The following is a 21944-nucleotide window of genomic DNA, read 5'->3' as shown; positions in this document are numbered from 1 at the left end:
CTTCCAAACCAGTACTAACACATGCTGAAACTAGTCAGCATCCTTTTACGGTCCAACTTAAAACTCATAGAACCAACCTTTCTCCTTCATTTATTCCTTCAGGAAAAAATGAAACTTATGAAGTAAAAAACAAACAAAAAAAAAAAAAAAAAAAAAACACATTCATTGAAAATTACAATCTACAGAAATTCAATTCTAATATCAGTAAGTATCTTCTTTCATTTTCTCAACATTCAACCCATGCAGAGTACTAAGTAATATAGGTTCTAATACCTCTTCTGCGTGCTTGGGGTTTCCATTAAAAAAAAAGAAAAAAAAAGTATGCCATTGGTTTGACATTCTCAATCCTTAAAAATGCAAGTCGTAAGACACTATTAATAACACCATTAATGATTAATCAACCTCCCTTCTTACCATTTCTCAACCTTTGTCTTTGTTGCCCATTTTCCAAATCTTCTGCTCTTAATGCTATAATGATGAAAATTCTTTATTCTGCTTTAAACTTGCATTTTTCTAAACCTATGACCAGCAGGTCAGAAGGTGACCCACCAGCATGATTTGGTCAATCTGTAGCTGAACATTTTAATTCATTTAAAAATATTAAAAATCTACGATGCAATTTCAATTTGAGCACCTTGCAAACATGGTTGTATGCGGCGACGTGTTTGATTGTTGATATATTGATATGCATGCGTGTAACAGCCAAAATTTCAATCACCATCTATCTGCATTTGGATTTTCCTATATGTGCAAATAAATATTTTCTCAAATGAATTTTCTTTTGATTTTTTTACCTCATGTGTGTTAAATCCATTATGAAGCAGGCTAACAAGAGACAATTCAGAATTTTGTGTTTCTTTAAAAGTAACAAAATACCAACCATATTTAGTAGAAGAAGAAATCTTTATTTTACAGTAAAGGTACGATATATGCCGGCCATGGCCAGAAGCTTGACAAGGTTACGGGGTAATATAAAAACATATTACAAATAGATGAGAATTAAACCATGACATTAAAATAAATTAAAATGTGGTATTAAAACATGCTATAGATCAAGTAATATCCAAATACAGTGGAACTTCTCTATTATGAACTTCTATTTAACGAATTTCTCTATATTACGAATTTTTTCGCAAAACATTGCACCTTGAAACGAAATTACATGTAAAATTAACCCCCATATAACAAAGTGTTAGTCTCTCTATAACGAATTTTTTAAAAAAATTAGTATAAGCATTTTTGAAGATTTAAGCATTACTGCTAAAAAGCTCAAATATACTGCCTCCGTTCTTCCGAAAAAGGCGCCTCCGTAGCCAGGTGGGAAGGAGCAGCAGTGCGTAGCACGCTTCTTGATTAGACCGGGGTTTGAGCCAGTCACCACCAAATACAGAGGATGCGGAAAGGTCAAGGAATGACCACCGCATTTCCCGGAGCAAATGGCCTTAGTTGCTAATGCTCCTAAAAACCAAAAAAAAAACAACCTTTCGAAATTGTGCATTAGCATCTGGAATTAAACAATCATCCTTTTAGTGAACACATGGCCATTGATGCCCATAGGAGGGTCTTTGTTTCATTTTTGTTACAGTTATTAAAACAAATGGGTTTTCTTAAAAGTGGTCGTAAACTTTACAATACATAGGGTAGATTTGTAAATTGATGTTGGCTCAGGAGAAAACGAAATTCGCTGCGGTAAACCTTTAGCATGCTGCAGCGGCAATACATAGAATGCTATGCTACCATAGTCGGTTTTTAGTAACGCCTACTGAGTGACATCCGCTTCTCACCTCAATTGTACCACGTGACCTTCATGTCAATCATTATATGATATGCCCGTTCTCGTCTAACTGGACTCCCAGTAGATGGTTTTCACGATTTTTTTATTTCGTTCGTCATCAATCACATAGGCTATATGCTCTTGTATTTATTTTTTTTCCCCTGAAAAGTAACGTACAGCGTACGTTAATCATAAATTTTCTTTCGTGTATATAAAATGAATGAATGAAAGCAGAATAAAAGAAACTCACAAAGTCGTATATTTCTTCAAAGGGAGTGATACTGTTGAATTGGCAAGCGAATGTCATTGAGTAGGCGGTACCTGTACTAACAATTCACTATATGGCCAGCGCAGCGAAGTTTGCAGTGTATGTATCGGCAAGAGCTGCAGTCCAGTAATTTTTACAATTGCGAAAACAATGTCGAAGAGAAAGTGTTTAAATATTAATGATAAAGCAATGATTGTTATGATATTGAGCAGGGTTTTAAGAAAAAAGATGTTGTGGAGAAATACGGCATATCTGCAAGCAGTTTATCTACGATTTTAAAAAAAATCGAGAATCAATTTTAAATGCAATTGAAGGAGGAGCAGACAAGAAGCGAATTAAGTTGTGTATATACGAAGACGTTGATAAAGCTGTTCTAAAATGGGTGCAAATGATATGTGAAAAGAATATCCCAATATCGGGCCTAATAAGTAAGCAACAAACTGAAATTTGCACAGTCCTTTGAACATATAGAATTTAATGCGAGCACTGGGTAGCTAGATAAATTTAAGAAGCGCCACAGAATTGTGGAAAAGGTTATTTGTGGAGAAAGTGTTAATGTAAGCGAAGAAGATTGCAACAGTTGGAGGAACAATACCTTAAAGAAGATTTTAAAAGAATGAGCATAAGGATGTTTTTAATGCTGACGAAATGGGTTTACTCTTTAAATGTTTACCGAATAGAACACTTGCTTTTAAGGATGATAAATGTTTTGGCGGAAAGCAAAGAAAGAATCACTGTGCTAGTTGGAGCAGATATGACAGGAAGTGAAAAATTAAGACTTTTAGTCATCAGAATATCAAAAAACCCAAGATGTTTTAGAGGCACAAAATCTTTGGAAGTTGATTACACCTTTTAATAAAAAAGCATGGATGACAAGTGATATTTTTGAAGAATGGATATTAAAACTAGACAAGCGTATAACAAAAGAAAAAAGGAAAATCGTGTTGGTAACTGACAACTGTCCGGCACATCCTACCAAACTTAAAAGTGCGAAGTTGTTTTTACCACCAAATGTAACGTCAAAACTCCAGCCAATGGACCAAGGCATTATTAAAAATTTTAAATTTCATTATCGAAAGAGAACAATAATGAAGATTGTCAATGCGTCATCAGAAAATAGAAACTTGGAGGTTACAATTAACCTTAGAGATTGCATCTCTGATCTGGCAAAAGTTTGGACAAACGATGTCACTGAATATACTATTCAAAATTGTTTTTTGAAAGCAGGATTTGCATTGAATACAGAAGTTGAACAATGACTGGACGAACTAGATGAACTGCCCCTTTCACAACTGAAAAACGTCCAGAAACATCGAAAATGAAATAACACTGGATAGTTATGTTTATTTAGATCACAGCAGAACATCCAAATGAAGATGAAATACTGCTGAACAGTGTTAAACGTGACCATGATCACGAGGAAATTAACGATGACGCATCAGAACAACCTGTATAAAAGTCAACTCGCGAAGAAATGATTAATGGTTCGTATGGGCTGGTTGGTTGGTTTTTTTTTTTTTTTTTACGAGCATTAGCAACTAAGGCCATATTGCTCCGGGATATGTGGTCATTCCCTGACCTTTCCACATCTTGCGTATTTGGTGGTAACGGTCTTGAACCCCGATCTGATCAAGAAGCGTGTGCTACGCACTGCTGCTCCTTCCCACCTGACTACGGAGGCGCCGGTTTGTATGAGTCTACAGTTTTGTGAAAATGTTCCTGATAATGATTTTAATGCTCTGAACAAATGTGAGGTTTTCTTTGAGAATCAGAATTTTTTTAATTGTACTGTGCAAACGAAAATTACAGATTTTTTTTTTTAATTTGTGATACTTGCCGACGAAAATTGTGTAAACGTAATTTAAATAAGCATGTTTTTGAAATAAAATACATTAAAAATAAATGTAGATTCGTTTTCATTTTTCTAATTAGATAATTTCTAATAAAAAAGATATTCTCTGTATAACGAAATTTCTCTATAACGATTTTTTTCACTGTATTTATCGAATTCGTTATAGGGAAGTTCGACTGTATATAGCTATGAGTATACATAGTTCTGGGCAGACAGTACACTGTAGCCTAGTGGTCAGGCGTGTGGGTGTATAAGTACATGTGCCTTGAGTGACCGGGGTTCAAGCCCGTGACTGCTGAATACGGTGCTGTTTATTGTATTCTGTCTATCTTGTGAACTCCTATGACCATTTGGTCTTCCTGGAGTATAAACAGAAAATTTATTTATTTATTTACACCAAGGTATGCACATACATTTGTACAAATTTGTCAGATCTACCATAAAGTAATTACAAAGCACACATATGCCCATAAGTTAGCATATTTCACAGGCGTGCGTTAAGTTGGTCTGTATACGGTTTTGCATTTTCTTGTGAAAGTTTGTCAGTGTATCAGAAGTAAATTTCTGGAGGTCTACTCCGATAATTAGCAGGGCTTATATTACAGGAAGTACTTGGCTGGGTAGAAATCTGTCACTGATATACGTCCGAGAAGTCAGGGGAGCTGGTTTTGCCAACCAGCATTTTGATAGTGGTCACAGTTCTCCTCATGCAGATTATTTGAGGCAGACGTGGGATTTGAAGTTGACTGGCCATGCTGGTGGTCCTCTGTCGGGGTGGGGGGGAGTCAATGTTTGCAGGTATCTAGTATTCGCCGGCAAGGAAGCCCATATTTCAGAGGCATACAGGGCAGTAGAGTACCCAACACTTTGAATATCTATATATCTGATTGTAGGTTTTGCATCTGTATTATGAAGATGATGTGACAGGCAATAGAGCGCATTCAGCTTATCCATAGAACAGATTCTATGTGACAGTCGAACCTAATCTTTGGGTTGAAAGTTACACCGAGATCTTGGTGTTATGAGTAGACTAGACCTTTCTAAAGAAGCCATTAAAATTCTTATACTTCATTACTAAAAATTATATTTCAAAATGTATCATTAAATATTATAAATAAATGTATTTAGAATTTAAAAATAAAAGATTCATGAATATTCTTTTTATTTATTAATTACATTTTACACAATCTATAATATCTATACTACATAGTTTTCATTACCGATTGACTGTTATGACACAAAAAAAAAAAAAAAAAAAAACAGAGCAAAGCAACCTGTCATAGAAAAAGGTTGTTGACCTCTTTCTATTCTAAACCTTTGTTTTCAAATGAATGTTGAAGCTATTATATAAAGTCAAGAACAAAGCATATTACAATCACCTTAAATTAAAATTAACTTACTTTTTTTTCGTATACTTCGCTTACAATTGATGCAAGTATGGTAATAAATCTAAAGTTTATTTTAAAAAGCCCACAAATAGAAAACCTGTCCCTTGTCCTATGAATACAAAGTTAATCAGCTTCTTGAAACCAAAGGCTAAATAAAATATAAATAAATTCATTATAATAGACATCAAGTCCATTTGAAATTAAAGTGGGTTTTCTTTTTCACAAAGATCATCAAATGACTGAGTGGTGGCACTACATTATATATAAATAACAATAAATAATTCTTGAATGTGAAATAAGAGCAACTTGTTGTAATAACACAACTTGAAAGAACAAAGCACACCCTTTATAAATACAAATAAACTTTAAACTACAAATGCCTGCATATAATGCATTTTTATATTCTGCCTTCAAGTGGAAAGCAGTTCTTGTTTGTTGTTTGTTTGTTATTTGGTTTTTAGGAGCATTAGCAACTAAGGCCATATTGCTCCGGGAATATGCGGTAGTCATTCCCTGACCTTTCCGCATCCTCCGTATTTGGTGGTGACGGGCTCGAACCCCGGTCTAATCAAGAAGCGTGTGCTACGCACTGCTGCTGCTCCTTCCCACCTGGCTACGGAGGCGCCCAAGCAGTTCTTACTTAGTAATAGAGTGGTACAGATATGAAAAGAATCAGTGTGCAAAACACAGATTGGGATCATAAAGTGTAATGTGTAACACTCTAAAAGTATTTTTACTATTTAAAAAAAGATATCCACAAAAAAAAAATTTTTTTTTTCATAAAAAAACAAACACCTTACCTAGCTGCAGTTCTGTTTTTAAGAGAGAACTGAAGGATTTTAATTGCAAAAGGCATGGTACATGTTCCTAACACATTAATGATCCTGAAGTTTGCAAACTTTACTTTATACTGTAACTTTTGTAGGGATCTTGCAATTCTTCTTGCAGCTTTTCGTGCTGCTTCTTCACTAAACATACAAAAAAATACAAATAAGCCACATATAATGAAAGAAAACAAATTTTCTGGAGTCACTGAAGTGTATTATAAAGATAATTTACACCATTCTATTCTAGTTGGCAGTGTAGAGAATAATTTTTTTTATTTTTTTTTTGGATCCTGACAATTTTGCATCTAACATTAAGCTATGGCTAACGTGAAGGTTGACAAATTGCATTCAACCCTGTACAATTTTATTCAAAAATCCAGAGACTTGTTTGGTCAGTTATCCACAAAAGACTCTTTACTATTAATTTCACAAACCCAGTTACAATTATTACCCCTTACAAAAAGGTTGGAAGTTTTCCAAGGCTCAGATCTACCATTGAGCAACATGTTAGATATTTATAAACTAAAATTAACAAATCCATCTTGTTTAAAATAATGATTCTCAACCCAAAATATATCACAGACTTGTGGATTCCTACCACACACACACACCACTAAAAAATAACTAATTATAATAATAATGATTATTATTATTATTATAATTAGTATTTAAATATGCCATTATTGGCATATTTAATGACAAACTCACCAATGCCACCATGATACATTAAAAAATATAGAAATTTAAAGTTGTTGCGCTTTTTTGGATCACTTTGTAGATCTCCAACATGGACTGAAGTAATATGCTATTTGGTATTGAAATATATGCAGCATGTTAAGTCCACCTAAAAGAAATTGCTTCCATGATGACGTATACAAATGCTTCTTTTTTACATGTTATCACTGTAATTTTTCTGATAGTCTGACTTCAAACTAATACTACTTTGATCCCAATGGAATTTGAATTTTGAATTTGAATCTTTAAGGCCTGCAGACAAGCTTTGCCATTGAAACAAAATCAGCAGATGATAAATGGAGAATGTACACACAAGTTCCACCAGCAACTTGTGTGCAATCTCATTCCCATTTATCACTTCATTTAATTTTCCCATCACCCAACACATGCAACAGTTTCGTTATGGTAGGTAAGATTTAAAAAAAAAGGAAAAAAAAAATTGCAAAGGAGAACAGTTAGAAGTCAAATTTTGGAAATGAGAAGTTTGCAATGGAGAAATATAACACAAGTGTTGTGTACTACACCTGGAAAGAATTTCTACTCTTGAAGCACTGCTATCAATCAAACTTGCACTATAATATTACTGGATGATTTATTCCTAAATTGCATTATATTTCCCATCTGGTGCTTCTAATCATAATTGACAGCTGCTGTCACTCAAACATGGTACATATACAGTTGTTGTTGTTTGGTTTTTAGGAGCATTAGCAACTAAGGCCATATTGCTCCGGGATATGCGGTGGTCATTCCCTGACCTTTCCGCATCCTCTGTATTTGGTGGTGACGGGCTCGAACCCCGGTTTAATCAAGAAGCATGTGCTACGCACTGCTGCTCCTTCCCACCTGGCTACGGAGGCGCCTACATATACAGTAAGCGCCAGTTATAGTGATCATGTTTGCAAACTGAATTTTGATTCTAATAAGTGAAAATCAACAAATATTATCCATAGGCTATAAAAATAAACATATAAAGCATAAATTCACATTTTATTATTACCAATTAAATGATATGTGAAAATCAAAAGAATATTAAACACAGGTTAGCAAAATAATAAAATAAATTTATATACATAGCTTAACTGAAGTGCATCTAGAACAGTTATCTGCTTTGTGATATCAAACGATGTTCAAAAACCATCATCTATAGACTGGATGATTCTTCGCCTCATATCAGATCTATAAAAGGTCTTAAAGGTTTTTATTATTCCCCGGTCGAAATGTTGAATCAGTGATGCGGTATTCAAAGGTAGAAAAACTAATTCAATATTTTTGAAAGTGAACTTTGGATGTTATTAATTGTTATTTGGTTTTTTTTTTTTAGGAGCATTAGCAACTAAGGCCATATTGCTCCAGGATATGCGGTGGTCATTCCCTGACCTTTCTGCATCCTCTGTATTTGGTGGTCATGATTTCGAACCCCGGTCTAATCAAGAAGCGTGTGCTAAGGACTGCCTGCTCCTTCCCACCTGGCTACGGAGGTGCAAACTTTGGATGAGCCGGGCAGTTGTCCAAAACCAATGCAATTTGTTTTTGTGTTTCTTATCCTTTCTTATCTTATTTGCAATTGCAAATCCTATTTACGAAGATAATCTTCAAATAAAGAAGCTGTCATCCAAGTGTTGGCATTATTGACATATTCAACAGGCAGCCATTTTACTCCTTTAAAACATCTAAGCGATTTACTTTTGCCTACAACTGCTTCATCTTGATTGTTCCCATCATGTTGTATGTTAAAAGAACTGTAATCCTGTCTTTGATATTCTTTCCTGCAATTACAGAGGAATTTTTAAAAAAATCATGCAATGGCCTGGAGTAGCACAACCCTGTTTCATCTGTATTAAAAATGTCTTCAGGATTATAAGTGCTTAACTCAGTTTGCCAAGAGGTTCTGTAGCTGACCAGTTGTCAGCAGCAGAAATATTGGAATCCTGTTTTTCCTCCATGAAGTTTTTTGTAAACAGTATCATGCCTCTCCTTCCATCTTGTCAGTCATCTGACTGTTGCCTTAAACTCTTTGTGTAATTTTTCAGCAAAATCATTAGCTTTTTGAAGAAGAATGCTATGATTGATTGGTGCATTAAATGAGCTGGCCTGTTTGAACCAAATGAACAGAGCTTCATCTACTGTTTGGCATTTCCCTTTAGGCTTCCTTTTTCTAGTTTCACTAATCACATTAGTGTTTAATATGAGATGTGATTTTAATAATTTTGATAAAGATGACTGAGGCAATCCTAATTTTACTGCTGCTTCCCTCTGAGACACATTGCGCAAGTTTAATCTGTCACATGTTTCTATAATTCGTAACTTATCTTTTACACTCAAATTCACTCTCTTTCTGTTCACTGACTCTTCTAGGTAGTAAAATTTAAAACACAGTAAAAAAGATAAACGTCAATCATTAACACAGCACACACAAATGGAAACTAACACATGCAAGTGAGATACGGAGTAAAAAGTTTATGAAGTTTAGATATGGGAATGAAGAGCAGATTTCAGTGAAGAGGGAAACACTTCCTGAGCTGGATATCATCATTCTTCTCTTTCTTGGTGATTCCCTTCTATTTCTGACTCTCTCTCGGGGTAACTGAGATTTTTTTTTTTTGACTGGTGCAGTATAAGCCTCAGGCCTCCTTACAACCATATAGCTAATAATAATAATAATATAAAAATATACAGAATTCTAGCTATTGTATTATCCCAAATACAATAAGGCTGAGCTTACTACCCATTTAAAACAGATTGTATAAACAAAAAACCCCAATAACCTGCAAACTGATTTTATTGTTTTATGGTTGTGACCTCTAGAAATGTGACCTTCAGAAATGTGATTTAGAAAAATATCACAGAACCATTCGAAAATTATCATTTTACCACAACTCTTTGCTCTAAATATATTCCATTTTTCACGTAACATGGAACTGAAACACGTCTTTACACAAACCAACTTGTACAATGACTGAAAGAGGGAGGTTCAGGGTACACAGCGGGCAGACATAACGGTTTACAGTGTGGCCACTTTGATGGAAACAAAATTATTCTTGAAACTTTAATTGTCATACCTCATAGAACATCTATGAGACTCTCTGTCTCATAGATGTTCTACGATGTGAGAGACTTTGTAAGAGATGGGTCATTAATTAACCTAACCTCTCTTTGGGAGTCTAGAAACCCGAGAGAGGTTATTGGGAACAATATTCCATGGTAGAGCAGATTTGCGATTTGTACAGTTTGAACAGCTGTTCGGAAGAAAAATAATACCAAGAGCGAGAGAAACCCCAGTTTTTTAGATGCAGAGGAAATAATATTTGTGATGTTTGTCTCTCTTCAAGAGAAACTAGAAGTCAAGGTAATCCCCAATGGAGATATGGGATCTTGTCTAGAAATCATAGTGTCATCGAAGATAAGCACAGGAGCAGAAGAATCCTTTTTGCGAGATATAAGACAGGACTGAGTTTTATAAGGATTGAAATCAACTAAGTCATGCTTTGCCCCACTGTTGAATTACCTGGAGATCAGTATTTAAATAATTAGTAGTGGATAATTGAGAAGTTCAAACCCTACTCTGCACAATTTCAACCTCTTGAAATTTTGCAGAGTAGGGTTTCCAAACTGGTAGGTGCAATGCAATGTGCTATCAACAGCAAAACTATGGACAGGATTTCCAGTCAATGGAAGAAGGTCATTAATGTACAAGAGGAAAAGAGTGGGAGAAAGAAGTGAACTTTGGGGAACACCAGCATTAGTGTAGAAGTTAGAAGACAGAGCTGTCTACCATAACATGCAGTGGACAGTCAGAAAGAAAGCTGAATACCTAATTACAAAATACAGGTTGGCAAACCATAAGAGAGAAGCATATTTAGAAGATATTTATGCCAACCATGATCAAAAGCCTTTGAAATGTTGAACAACCGTTTGAGTTTTACCAAACTTTTCCATTGAATTTGTCCATCATCCATCATATTTGTCCATTATGAGTAACATAAGCCAGTATATACATAAGCCAATGTTTCAACACTGACAGAATCCACACTGGCGATCCCCGATCAGATGGTAGGTTTCAAATAGGACTTTATGAGTTGGCAGTTAATGGATTTCTCCATTACTTTAGAATGGGACAATAATTGAATGGGAAGAATTTGTCATCCTTTTTATGAACTGCAAACCAATTCTATTCTGTGGTGCTATATAAAAAGTTATAAATGAATAAATTACAAATTTTAGTTGGCATAAACTGAAATCAAAACCAGATGCAATAATTAACTGAATCTGATTACATGGATTTTTTTTTTTAGTTGTGTGAAAATATGATAAATATAATTTGGTTCCCCAAGACTTGTCACAGATATTCCCTCAGGTATAATAAGTTAGAACTTGCCACCTGGGAGTCAAAATGCAGATGGAATAAATATTCGACCACCCCTCTGTGTCACCAGGCAATACTAGGTGGCAGATTACTATCATCTACCAGTGCAATATCACTACTTTATTTACTGGAAGCTTGAAGTAGTGAAATCCATGTTTTGTCTCCAGAGTTTGCCTGGTAACTCTTCTCTTACATCATGCAGCACGATTAATGACTTTTGAGGTTATGATGGGTATCATGGTGAGATACGATCTTTCCATTTTCAGGGTACAACCCTAAAATGGTTTTGCCAGGCTGGCCACTAAATAGTCCACCCGACTGAACCTACTAGTAACTCTCTGGGGAGGGGGGGGGACATCTGGATCAGCTAGTGTACAATCTTGCTGCCTCTACTCTGCAGATTAGCTGAAAAATATCAATAAGCTAGTAGAAAGGGGATGCAATATAGAATGAATGAGAATGAAAGACAGAATGAACAGGCTGGGCACTGAGTGAAAGAATGAATTGTGGAAAAAGGGAATAAATGTCAATTTTGGTGAAAGAAAGTGTCCCAGCATGAAGGAAAGAAAGAGTGAATGAGTGGAAGAGCAAATGTAATTGTCCAAAAGAATACAAAGTTAAAAATAACATATTACTTTATATATACTAACAAACATTTACTAACACAATCACTATCACTGCATTCTCCCCTGGCCTGCAAAAAACTTGCGACTAGGTCTGCACCACAACCAAAGAATAACAGTAAGTTGAGGTGCCCAGAGAGTGCAGTGCAGAAAGCAAGAGTTGAACAAATGAAATGAATAGAAGGATGAATGAGTGTAACTGTGTGAGAAAAAGAACACAAACCATAAATGTTACAGTTAAGTTTCAATCCTAGTTTCAATCACTTATATTCTTACTTATTTAACTATTATGCATTAGTATTAAATTTACATTACACACCATTGTATCCTCCCCCTGGTGTGTGAGAAAAAAAGATGAGCGAGTGAAAAAAAAAAAATATATATTTATAAAATATAAGAAAAAAAAAGTATAAAAATAGAATGCAGATTATGAACGAAGTATATGTCTGTCTCTCCCACTCCCCACTGTCAGCAAACATACCTACCCCCCCCCCCCCAGCAGGACGGGCAGTTTGATCATCCTACTGGAGTCGACACAACATGACGGCATTTGGCGATCTGAATTTTGTACTCAAACCCAGTTCCTTTAAAACCCAATCCCCATGCAGGGCAGACTGTCTCCCCCCCCCCATACTTTGCCTAGTGAGGCTCGTTCCCACTGACCTCTTTGGGGATGCCTACTCTACTGTCCTCATCCTTCTACTCGTTTCACCCAATCTTTGGTCCCCCCATTAACTAAACTGACCAAGTATGCCCCCTTAACAATGCCGCCAAATTCTAATCAACATCTAAATTCAACCGCTGTCTCGAAAATCTCTTTTGGCCTTTCCAAATTCTAGTGTTCATCCCCCCCCCCCTTTATACATAGGCCTTGTCACTGAAATACTTGGAAATTAGGTTGCAGGGCCTGCCAGAGTACTTAAATAATCTACTGAGTGCCTGACCTTGTGGCTGTCTCCTTGTGGCAAAGTGTGAGCAACAATGGGTCCCAATAGAGGCCCAATGGCTAAATGGTCAGAGAAACAACAGAACATAACACTACACAGCATTCCACTCCCCACACACTTTTTAAATCTCTGGTCTCCACAGAGTTCTGTGTCACAAAAACAGAGTACACAACGTGGAGAAGGGGGAACTCCCTGGTGCCGTCAGACAATTAACACACTTTACACTTACCCCTACTCTGCTAGATAGCAAGTGGAGGGAGTCTGAGTAGTGTTTATACAGAGGGCATTGCTGAGGGTGCATGTTTTCAAGAAGATAGCTATATCCTTGCTTTATATTTGCCATATCCAAAAATTTAATTTATTCACACTAATCCTGTACCACTTCCTGTGTAATACAAAGGTGAAGTATTCATAGTTTTCCACTTACTTAATGTTAATTTATTTAAAACTGTTAAAATTTAATCCTTACCTGATGTTTGTCGATAGCTATTTGTTAACTAATTCAAGACTAAACTTAACAAATACGAAATGAGTAATCATTAAAAACTTTATGTAAATCAAGTCACCATAATTCACTGGTTCTGCTGTCTTTACAGTTACTGAAGAAGTGGTAAGGAAGTACAGTGGATTCCGGCTATTTGGGCCACCGGTTAATTGGAGCAGCCGTTTATTTGGGGCATATCTTAAAAAAAAAAAAAGAGAAACCAATCGAGAAAATAGCCACAGCACTGGAGATTACCCTACGATTGTCTTCGACAGTACCACGTGGTTCGGTCAAAATTCTGGAGGTCACTACCATAAAACAATAAAAACAATTAGCAGTCGCCTGTTTACTGGGCTTTTCTGTTAGTGAAATCTATCATAAACGGACAGTAAATTCGATCTTACTGAATTTGTGATAATACCGACAGCTGGAATTCTGTGGGTTATTATGGTGAAACGTGTTTACACTTCCATGAAATCTTCAATCATATAAAAAAAATTAATTTTCAGATCTTCTCTTCATTCCTATTTTTAAAGCTTTGTAACTCATTACTCCGTTTTCTCACTTGCAATTTGTGTGCGCCGTGTTCTTTGTTATTGTTTGCTTATCTTTTTACTGTTTTAAATTTTAACCCCCACCCACAAATGTCAGTAAACAAATGTCAACTAGTTCGTATGTACATATTAATTATTCCGATTATCAAGTATCATTTAATTTTAATTGGTAGGGTAATAAAAAGGGTAAATTTGGGCTTAATATATCTTTACTTATATAGCCTGTGGATAATATTCCTCCTATTTTTGCTAATCAGAATCGCTGTTTAATAGAATTAAAATTCATTTCACAAACGTGATCACAATGACCGGGGCTTACTGCACATTGTATAGTGAATTGTACTTTACTATGTTGAGTTCGTCGTAACGTGATTCGATTGTACAGTGAACCAATTGTAAAGGGGGAGGGTACATTGTATTTTTAACTATTTACGTGAAACTTCGGATAATTGGGGCAGCCGCTTAATCGGGCCAAAATGCACTAGTCCCGATGTGTCCCAAATAACCGGAATGGACGGTACCACAGAACGTTTGAGAATAATCTAATTCTTTAAGAAATTAAGATTTCTTAAAGAATTCATTTCATGATTACATTTCATGTTTACAATCTCCAACTGGATTCAGTTTTATAGGGATTTCCCCAAATTCATATATCTCTCTTGGCATAAGCACGTCACAAATAGTGATTCCTCAGCATCTTAAAAACTGATTTTTCTCGTTCACTCTTAGTGTCACTTTTCTCCTAAACAGCTGCTTGCTCTAATATAAACCTCAAAAATCTATCAGCATCCATTTGCTATACAACTTCAGTCTTGCAGAACCAATGTTTCTTCAACTTCCTCATTTATCCCTTCAATTTCCTTCATATGTATTTCCTGAAAATTATGATCTACAGAAATTCAAGTCTAATACCTTTTAAGTTTGAAGGTTTCATTAAAAAAAAAAATTTATAGAATAGATAAAAATGCCCCTATAAACACAAATTATTAACATTTTTTGTCCAACATTTTTGGACAGTGTTTCCCAACCCTTTTCTAGATATAGAAGTGGATATTCTTCATTGGTCTTTATAAAATAGACCCGATCTACATGTTGTGTAGACCGAAAAGCCTCGAATAACTTATTGGGAGACTGATTACCCTCACTCCTTCCAACTGGAGATTGGCAATCTACAGCTGAAATCAAGAGGCCTCTAAGAATTCATCTAGCCTTTGGTGGAATGTGAACTTGGACCTCTCCAAACAAGTGACAATACTCACAATGTACTGATGATGTCAAAATGGAATTCTTCCTACTCACATCCTATCCTTGTTAAGGACTTTCAGCCTATCACCTGCACCTCCAGGGTAATAGGCAAAATAAGCTAGATAGAATTAGAATTGGAAGCAGAGAAAAAACTCTGTCCAATTCTATTTAGCTCAGACCTTTAAAAAGCTGTTTGAGATCTAGGTGCCACCTTTAAAAAAAAAATCAGGTACCAGAAAATAGTCTTTGGGTGCAATGATCCTACACAATCCCCAAGTCACATGTTAAAGTGAAAATACCTGTGTTTGCTTTGCTTCTTAGTGTTACATTTACACAATACTGACTTACAACTTCACAAAGCAGCATATTTGCTGAATCATCAACTCATTGCAATATTACTGGAAAGTTTATTGATAAACTCAGCCCTCTACAAGGTTTAGAGGAACAATTTCCATATGTAGGAACAGCATTTATTTTATGGAAGGAAAAATTATATATTTCTATAGATTAACATCTGCTTATACTGCAAACTTTTAAAACAAGAGGTATAAAAGTTTCTGCATACAACCACTTAGGTTATGAAAGTTTTTTTTAACAGCTATTGTCATTTATATCTATAAGATCTTATAGATATAAATCTGTTTAGGAAGAGGAACAAATACCAAAAGACTTGAATAAAGTAATGATTATAAAATCATATAAAAAAGGGGAGAGTGGCACCTATGTGATAACTGGAGAGGAATTGATGCTATCAGTAGCAAGCAAAATATCTATACTAATATTAAATAGAATTCAAACAAAGACAGAAAATATACTAATTAAGTAGTACACAGACTTTCAAAACACAAAAGTGTGCACAGGGAGACCAAATTTACATTTTAAGAAAAAAAGTTAGCACAATGGCACATGACTATTTGGCTGACATTTATTGATTTCAAAAAGGATTTTGATTGCATTTAACAGAAAGGCAATGTTGAATATTTTCAAACAATGTAGAATACCAGGAAAAATAACAAGAATAATTAAACTTTTACATCAAGACTTTACAGGCAGCTGGAGTGAAAGAGAAACACAGAATGGTTCACAATATCAACAGGAGTCAAACAAGGCTCTGCATTATCCCTTTTACTGTTTAATATAATACTGGACTGAGTAGTGAGAAAAGCAAACAGACACTACAGAACTCAGTTAGACAGAAAATAGAACATTAGGAGACTTAGAATATGTTTGTGAGACATCATACTCATCACACAGAAGACACAAACAAAATTTAAATAAAATTTAAAAGCGGGTCTTCAGATAAATACAAATAAAACTAAAATAATGGGAAATAATATAAATGGTTCTAGAGAGCTATACATAGATTGAGAATATATAAAGGAACTGACTGCTTTATATATTTAGGCAGTAACAGATATATATAAAAAAAAAAAAAAAAATACAATAGATTCAGAAATAAATACAACAAAAGGAACAGAATCCAAAATTTTTAGTAGATTGAACCAAATATGGAAAACAGAATAAATATATCTAAAAATGAAAAAATAAAATTATGTAAGAATTTAGGTAGAACAACACTTACCTATATGGCAGAAACTCAGCTGAGGAGCAAAACAGGAGAGGACAGATTAAACCAAACAGGAGAACAGAAGTTAGAAATTTAAGGGAAATGGAAGCACACTGGAGAGAAAATAAATAAATAAATAAATAAAATAAGTAACACACAAGGAAATAAGACAAATAACAAGACTGCAATGTCTCCAAATTCATAAAACATAATAAATGGAAATGGCTAGGGCACTTCTTAAGAAGACACAAGGATGGTAACATAAGAATAGTAGTGAAATAGGAGTAAAGAAAAAGCAAGGAGTGATTGAAAAGGGGAGAGAGAGAGAAAGCAATCGTGAGAAGACCTGGAAATGGACAAATGGAGATGGAAGAAGTTTGGTGATGCATAATAGAGGATAAGTAAGTAAATATAAATCCATTTTTTACTAAAAAAAATGTAACAGCAAAAAAAAAAAAACTCATTAAAATGGATCACAAAGGCTAACTTATTAGTTATATTAAAACTAAAAAATTACCCTTAGGAATATCCAAATCATATGTACTTTATTTGGGGTAATCCAGCCACTGCTATGATTTATTTCTATTCACTGTCAAATTTAATGGGCAGCCAATATGTATAAAATAGATTAATACAGTACAAAAGAGGAACAAGGAACTTGATCCAATCCCCCCCCCCAAAGCCCTTAACTTCATCATCTAAAGATTTGCAGCCCATAACTGCTACAAATGAGAGGTCCTGGTGTCATATTAAAAGTTGCTGAGGTGCAAAAAATATCCTGTTATGTTGCTATGTCTATTTGCATTATTAAATGATCACCCACCCACAAGAGATTAATACCTTTATGAATATACTACCCGGTATTTTCACAGCATTAAGTATTATTACTTTTGGGGGGGGGGGGGGGGTGTTATTCATAGCTGCATCATAAGTCTCTAAATTAGTGTGAAAAATCATTCCATGCAACCACTTAAATTGCAAAACTGTTCCCCCACCTCCAAAACTTGTACATTAAAGATTCCTTATAGGTTGTTGACAATGGGGGGAGAAGAGACAGGACTCATGTAACCACAAGTTTTTGGTAAATGGCTGTGAAAAAATATCATTTTGTCCAACTTTTTCTCACACAAACTGAAGTTAAACAATTTCTTATGAAAAAGAATAAAAAAAACTAAATACATATAATTTATTATCCTTACCTTGTGGCTCCTGTGCATGTAACTTTTCCAGAAGACCATATGCTAGCAGTAGCACGAGGATTTCTAATTTTCATTGTCAGCATCTAAAACAAAACACACTTTGAATCTTCATTTGTATATAAGATGCAATTATTATAGAAAATTTATAATTTTACTTAAAAAGTAACAAGAAAATTATCAAATATTACAATAAGTTATTTCAAAGGAATGCAAAACAAACTGAGCAATAAAATTTGATTAAGTAAAAACAGACTCTCGATTAACGATTAACCGGGACACTTCAAGGCTCCAAATTTAAAAAAAAAAAAAAAAAAAAAAAAAAATCAACCAGAAATCAAAAAATTCAAGTAATAACTAGAATAGGTATAAACAGATATTTTGCAAGTCGTAAATAAGCGACAAACGGCATTATAAGTGGTCATTGGGAGATTAGTGTACTTGCAATCGCCGCTGTCTTCACACCCACCACTCAAAAAAAAAAAAAAAAAGACAACAAATGTTTAGTTTGTTTTAGTGCGTCGCGCTGATTGTTGTGTTCCGTTGCAGCGCAAAAGGACAAATTTTGTTTCGTTATTTATGTCAGATATGCCATAAATTTTTTTAATAGTAATTTTATTATTTATTTTTTTTTTTTGTTTAGAAATCGCGAAAATGATGGGTAAACGCAAAAGATTTGCGTTTTCAGTTAAACAAAAACTTGAAATTGTTCAAAAGTTTGAAAAAGGTGCATCCGTCAAATCTCTAAGGAACCATTATAATGTTGGTAATTAAACCATACGCAACACGTAAAAAATAAAGGGAAGCTATTAGATTTAAAATCGACATCGTAAAAAATATAGGAAAGCTATTAGACTTAAAATCGACATCGCAAAAAATAAAGGGAAGCATCGTATTGGACACGCGAGTAGTGCGTGTTAAGTTTTTTCGTTTTTTTTTTTTTTTGGATTGTAAAATTTAAAACAAACAAAAATAATAAATAAATTAAATAAGCAATCAATAACGAAGATCACGGCACGCACAAATTGCACAAGTGAGATACGGAGTAACAAGAAAAAAAAAAAAAAAATAGGAAAGAAGAGATGATTCTTACAATTTATTTATGTTTATATATATATAACTGAAGATTTCAGTGAACAGGACACATTTCACCATAATAACGTAAAACGCACAGAATTCCAGCTATCGGTATTATTGCAAATGCAATAAGATCGAGTTTACTACCCGTTTATAATTAAATGCATGAACAGAAAAGCCCAGTAACCCGGAAGGTGCAAATTGTTTAATGGCAGTGCCATCCAGAAATGTGCTTTAGTAAAATACGAGTTCGCGTGAGGTAATAAGTGTTTCCCCCTCCTGTGAAGTTCTTTTCAGAAAATTTCATTTTGACCATTATCATGGTGCCGACTAAGAGAATAAGTTACAGCGCTTCTAGTAAATCTATCAACAAAAGCATTAACCTCAGGGGCTCACATCTAGTGAGTATGGGCTTGGCATACCCAGGGTCCTTAGCTGGATATCATCATTCTTCTCTTTCTTGGTGATTCCCTTTTATTTCTCTCTCTCTCTCTCTCTCTCTCTCTCTCTCTCTCTCTCTCTCTCTCTCTCTCTCTCAGGGTAACATTTTTTTTTTTTTTTTTGGCTGGTGCAGCATAAGCCTTAGACTTCCTTGTACTATATGGCTAATAATAATAATAATAATAATACGAATAACATAATTAGCATAGGCTTATGATGCAAGAAAACAAGCTTTGCAGCATCAGCAAAAAAAAAAAAAAAAACAACACTCACATTTCACCCCTCCATTTGTTCGAAATACCTTTCCAGATGAGCCTTAAATTTATTTAGGCTATCAACTTCCACAAGGGATGGAAGTCTGTTCCACCAACCACCTGCTGGCTAAAGGCAAATTTCTGCACATCTATCCTACATCTGTCTTTCCTCAATTTGAATTTATGCCCTATCAAGTGATTATTCTGAGAAAGAGGAAGAATCCCATTGGCATTGAGCATATTCAAACCATTCAAGGCTTTATACATCTCTATCACAACACCGCGCCGGTGCCTAGTCTCCAGATGTAATTTGCAAAACTTAAGCTTTTCTTCGTAAGAGCAACCCTTTGTTCCATTCACTAATCTTGTTGCCCTTCTCTGTACTCGTTCCAGCAGCTCTACATCCTTCTTGAAATGAGGCCTCCAGACCTGTATACAGTACTCAACGTGTGGCCTGACCATTGCCTTATACAAGGGAATAATCACCTCCTTATCCCTGCTAGAAAAATTCCTGTATATCATTGACAAGACACTATGAGCTACTCTTGCAGCCCGTCTGCACTACTCAGAAAACTTCATATCTGCCTGCACAATTACCCCCAGGTCCCTTTCATTCTCTACCACTGTCAGTGTAGTACCACAGAGTTGATACATTGCTCTGGGGTTACTGTTTCTCATATGTAGCACTTTACATTTGTCAATGTTAAACTTCATTTGCCACCTCTCAGCCCATCTGCTCAACCTTTCCAGATCCTGTTGCAGCAGCATAATGTCAGTAGTGTCCTTTAACAACCCTGCTAACCTTTGTATCATCTGCAAACTTGGACATTAAGCTTGATATACCATCATCAATATCATTTATAAATACAGAAAACAACAATGGACCCAACACTGAACCCTGAGGGACTCCACACATTAGTCCGCGATGAGCAGTGTCCATTGATTACCACTCTGTCTTCTCACCCTCAACCATCCCTTTAGAGATAGCAGCAATTTGCCTCCAATGCCACTGCTCCAATTTGTGCAGCAGTCTTCCATGTGCAACAGTATCAAAAGCCTTTCTAAGATCCAAATATATAATATCAAAGTTATTCCCTGCATCCTAGTATCCAATCAAATTGGTCAGGCAAGACTTTCCCCTTAACAAAACCATGTTGTGTCCGAGCTATAACTGAAGTCTTGTCTAGATGATCCTGCAGTGCTTCTTTAACCAGTGCCTCCATTAATTTTCCTGGAACAGAAGTTAAACTCACAGGTCTATAATTACTTGTGTCAGCCTTTGATCCTCCTTTGGGGTCACATTTGCACATCTCCAGTCTATGGGTAGCTCCTCGGAGTCCAAAGAAGCTCTCATAATTATGGCTAAGGGTTTGCTTACTTCCTTTGCTGCCTCCATTAATATAACTGGATAGATCCCATCCACACCCCAGGTGCATTTTTTATGTTTATCCTCAACAATTTCTCCTCCACTTTCCTCTCAGTTATTACAAAATCATCTAGCTCACTGCCAGAGTTTAATTCACCTCTGGAATTCCCCCTCCTGAATAACTCCTCATGTAGATGCAAAATACTTGTTTAGTTTGTTAGCCACCTGAGCAGGATCCTCAACTGTTGAACCATCAATATCCAGTGTACCAATCTGATTCATCCCTTTCCTTCTAGAGTTTAAATAGGTAAAGAACTCTTTTCTGTTTTTCTTTGCATTCTTTGCCAAGGATTTCTCATAATCTGCCTTTGCCTGCCTAATCTCCTTTGTTACAGACCAGCTTATATCTATCATAGACCTCCATGTCACCCATTAATTTATATGGGTCCCATGCATTTTTCTTCTCTGCCATTTCTCATTAGTTCATCTGACATCCATTTAGGCCTAAACCTTGAACAATATTTCTTAGTTGGTATGTAAAGCCTTAGTAGCATCCAAGATAAGTTCTTTGAATGCTTCCCATTTTGAATTTGCAGTTGGTAACATCAGTTGGCCCCACTGTACAGAATTTAAATACTGTCTCAGACCATTGTAGTCGCCTTTACGAAAACGAAAACCCTTTCCTTTACCCGTAATGGTAGTTACCTCTTTGAGTAAATCCCACTCAGCACACTGTGATCACTGCCACCTAGTGGTTCCTTTATCTGCAGATTCTTAATGCATGAAGAATCACTACTGATAATCAGATCAAGAGTATTACTCCCTCTAGTTGCCTCCCAAACATGCTGATGTAGAAAACAATCATCCAATAAATCCACAAAGGCCTTGCTGGTGTGTGAATGACCAACCCACAAATTCCAGTCAATATCTGGGAAATTAAAATCCCCCCATTATAAGACTCTCTGATTTACTGGCCCACTCTA

At 35.4% G+C, this 21944-nt stretch overlaps 1 protein-coding gene across 1 annotated transcript in view; it reads right to left on the bottom strand.

Moving 5' to 3' along the window:
• LOC150075374 (TATA box-binding protein-like 1) overlaps window positions 1-21944 on the bottom strand; it is an 81400-nt gene that overhangs the window by 22049 nt on the left and 37407 nt on the right. The window contains exons 2-3 of the mRNA XM_090388239.1: window positions 17827-17909; window positions 6083-6250 (exon numbers count right to left, since the gene is read on the bottom strand). Of these exons, the coding sequence (XP_090244365.1) occupies window positions 6083-6250; window positions 17827-17909 (251 nt within the window). The remainder of the gene's footprint in view (window positions 1-6082; window positions 6251-17826; window positions 17910-21944) is intronic.

This window comes from Mastigoproctus giganteus, chromosome 14, assembly GCF_048544385.1.
Source record: "Mastigoproctus giganteus isolate SK-2022 chromosome 14, ASM4854438v1, whole genome shotgun sequence".
In the NCBI taxonomy this organism is placed as follows: Eukaryota; Metazoa; Arthropoda; class Arachnida; order Uropygi; family Thelyphonidae; genus Mastigoproctus; species Mastigoproctus giganteus.
This window is presented reverse-complemented; position numbering and strand designations above follow the sequence as displayed.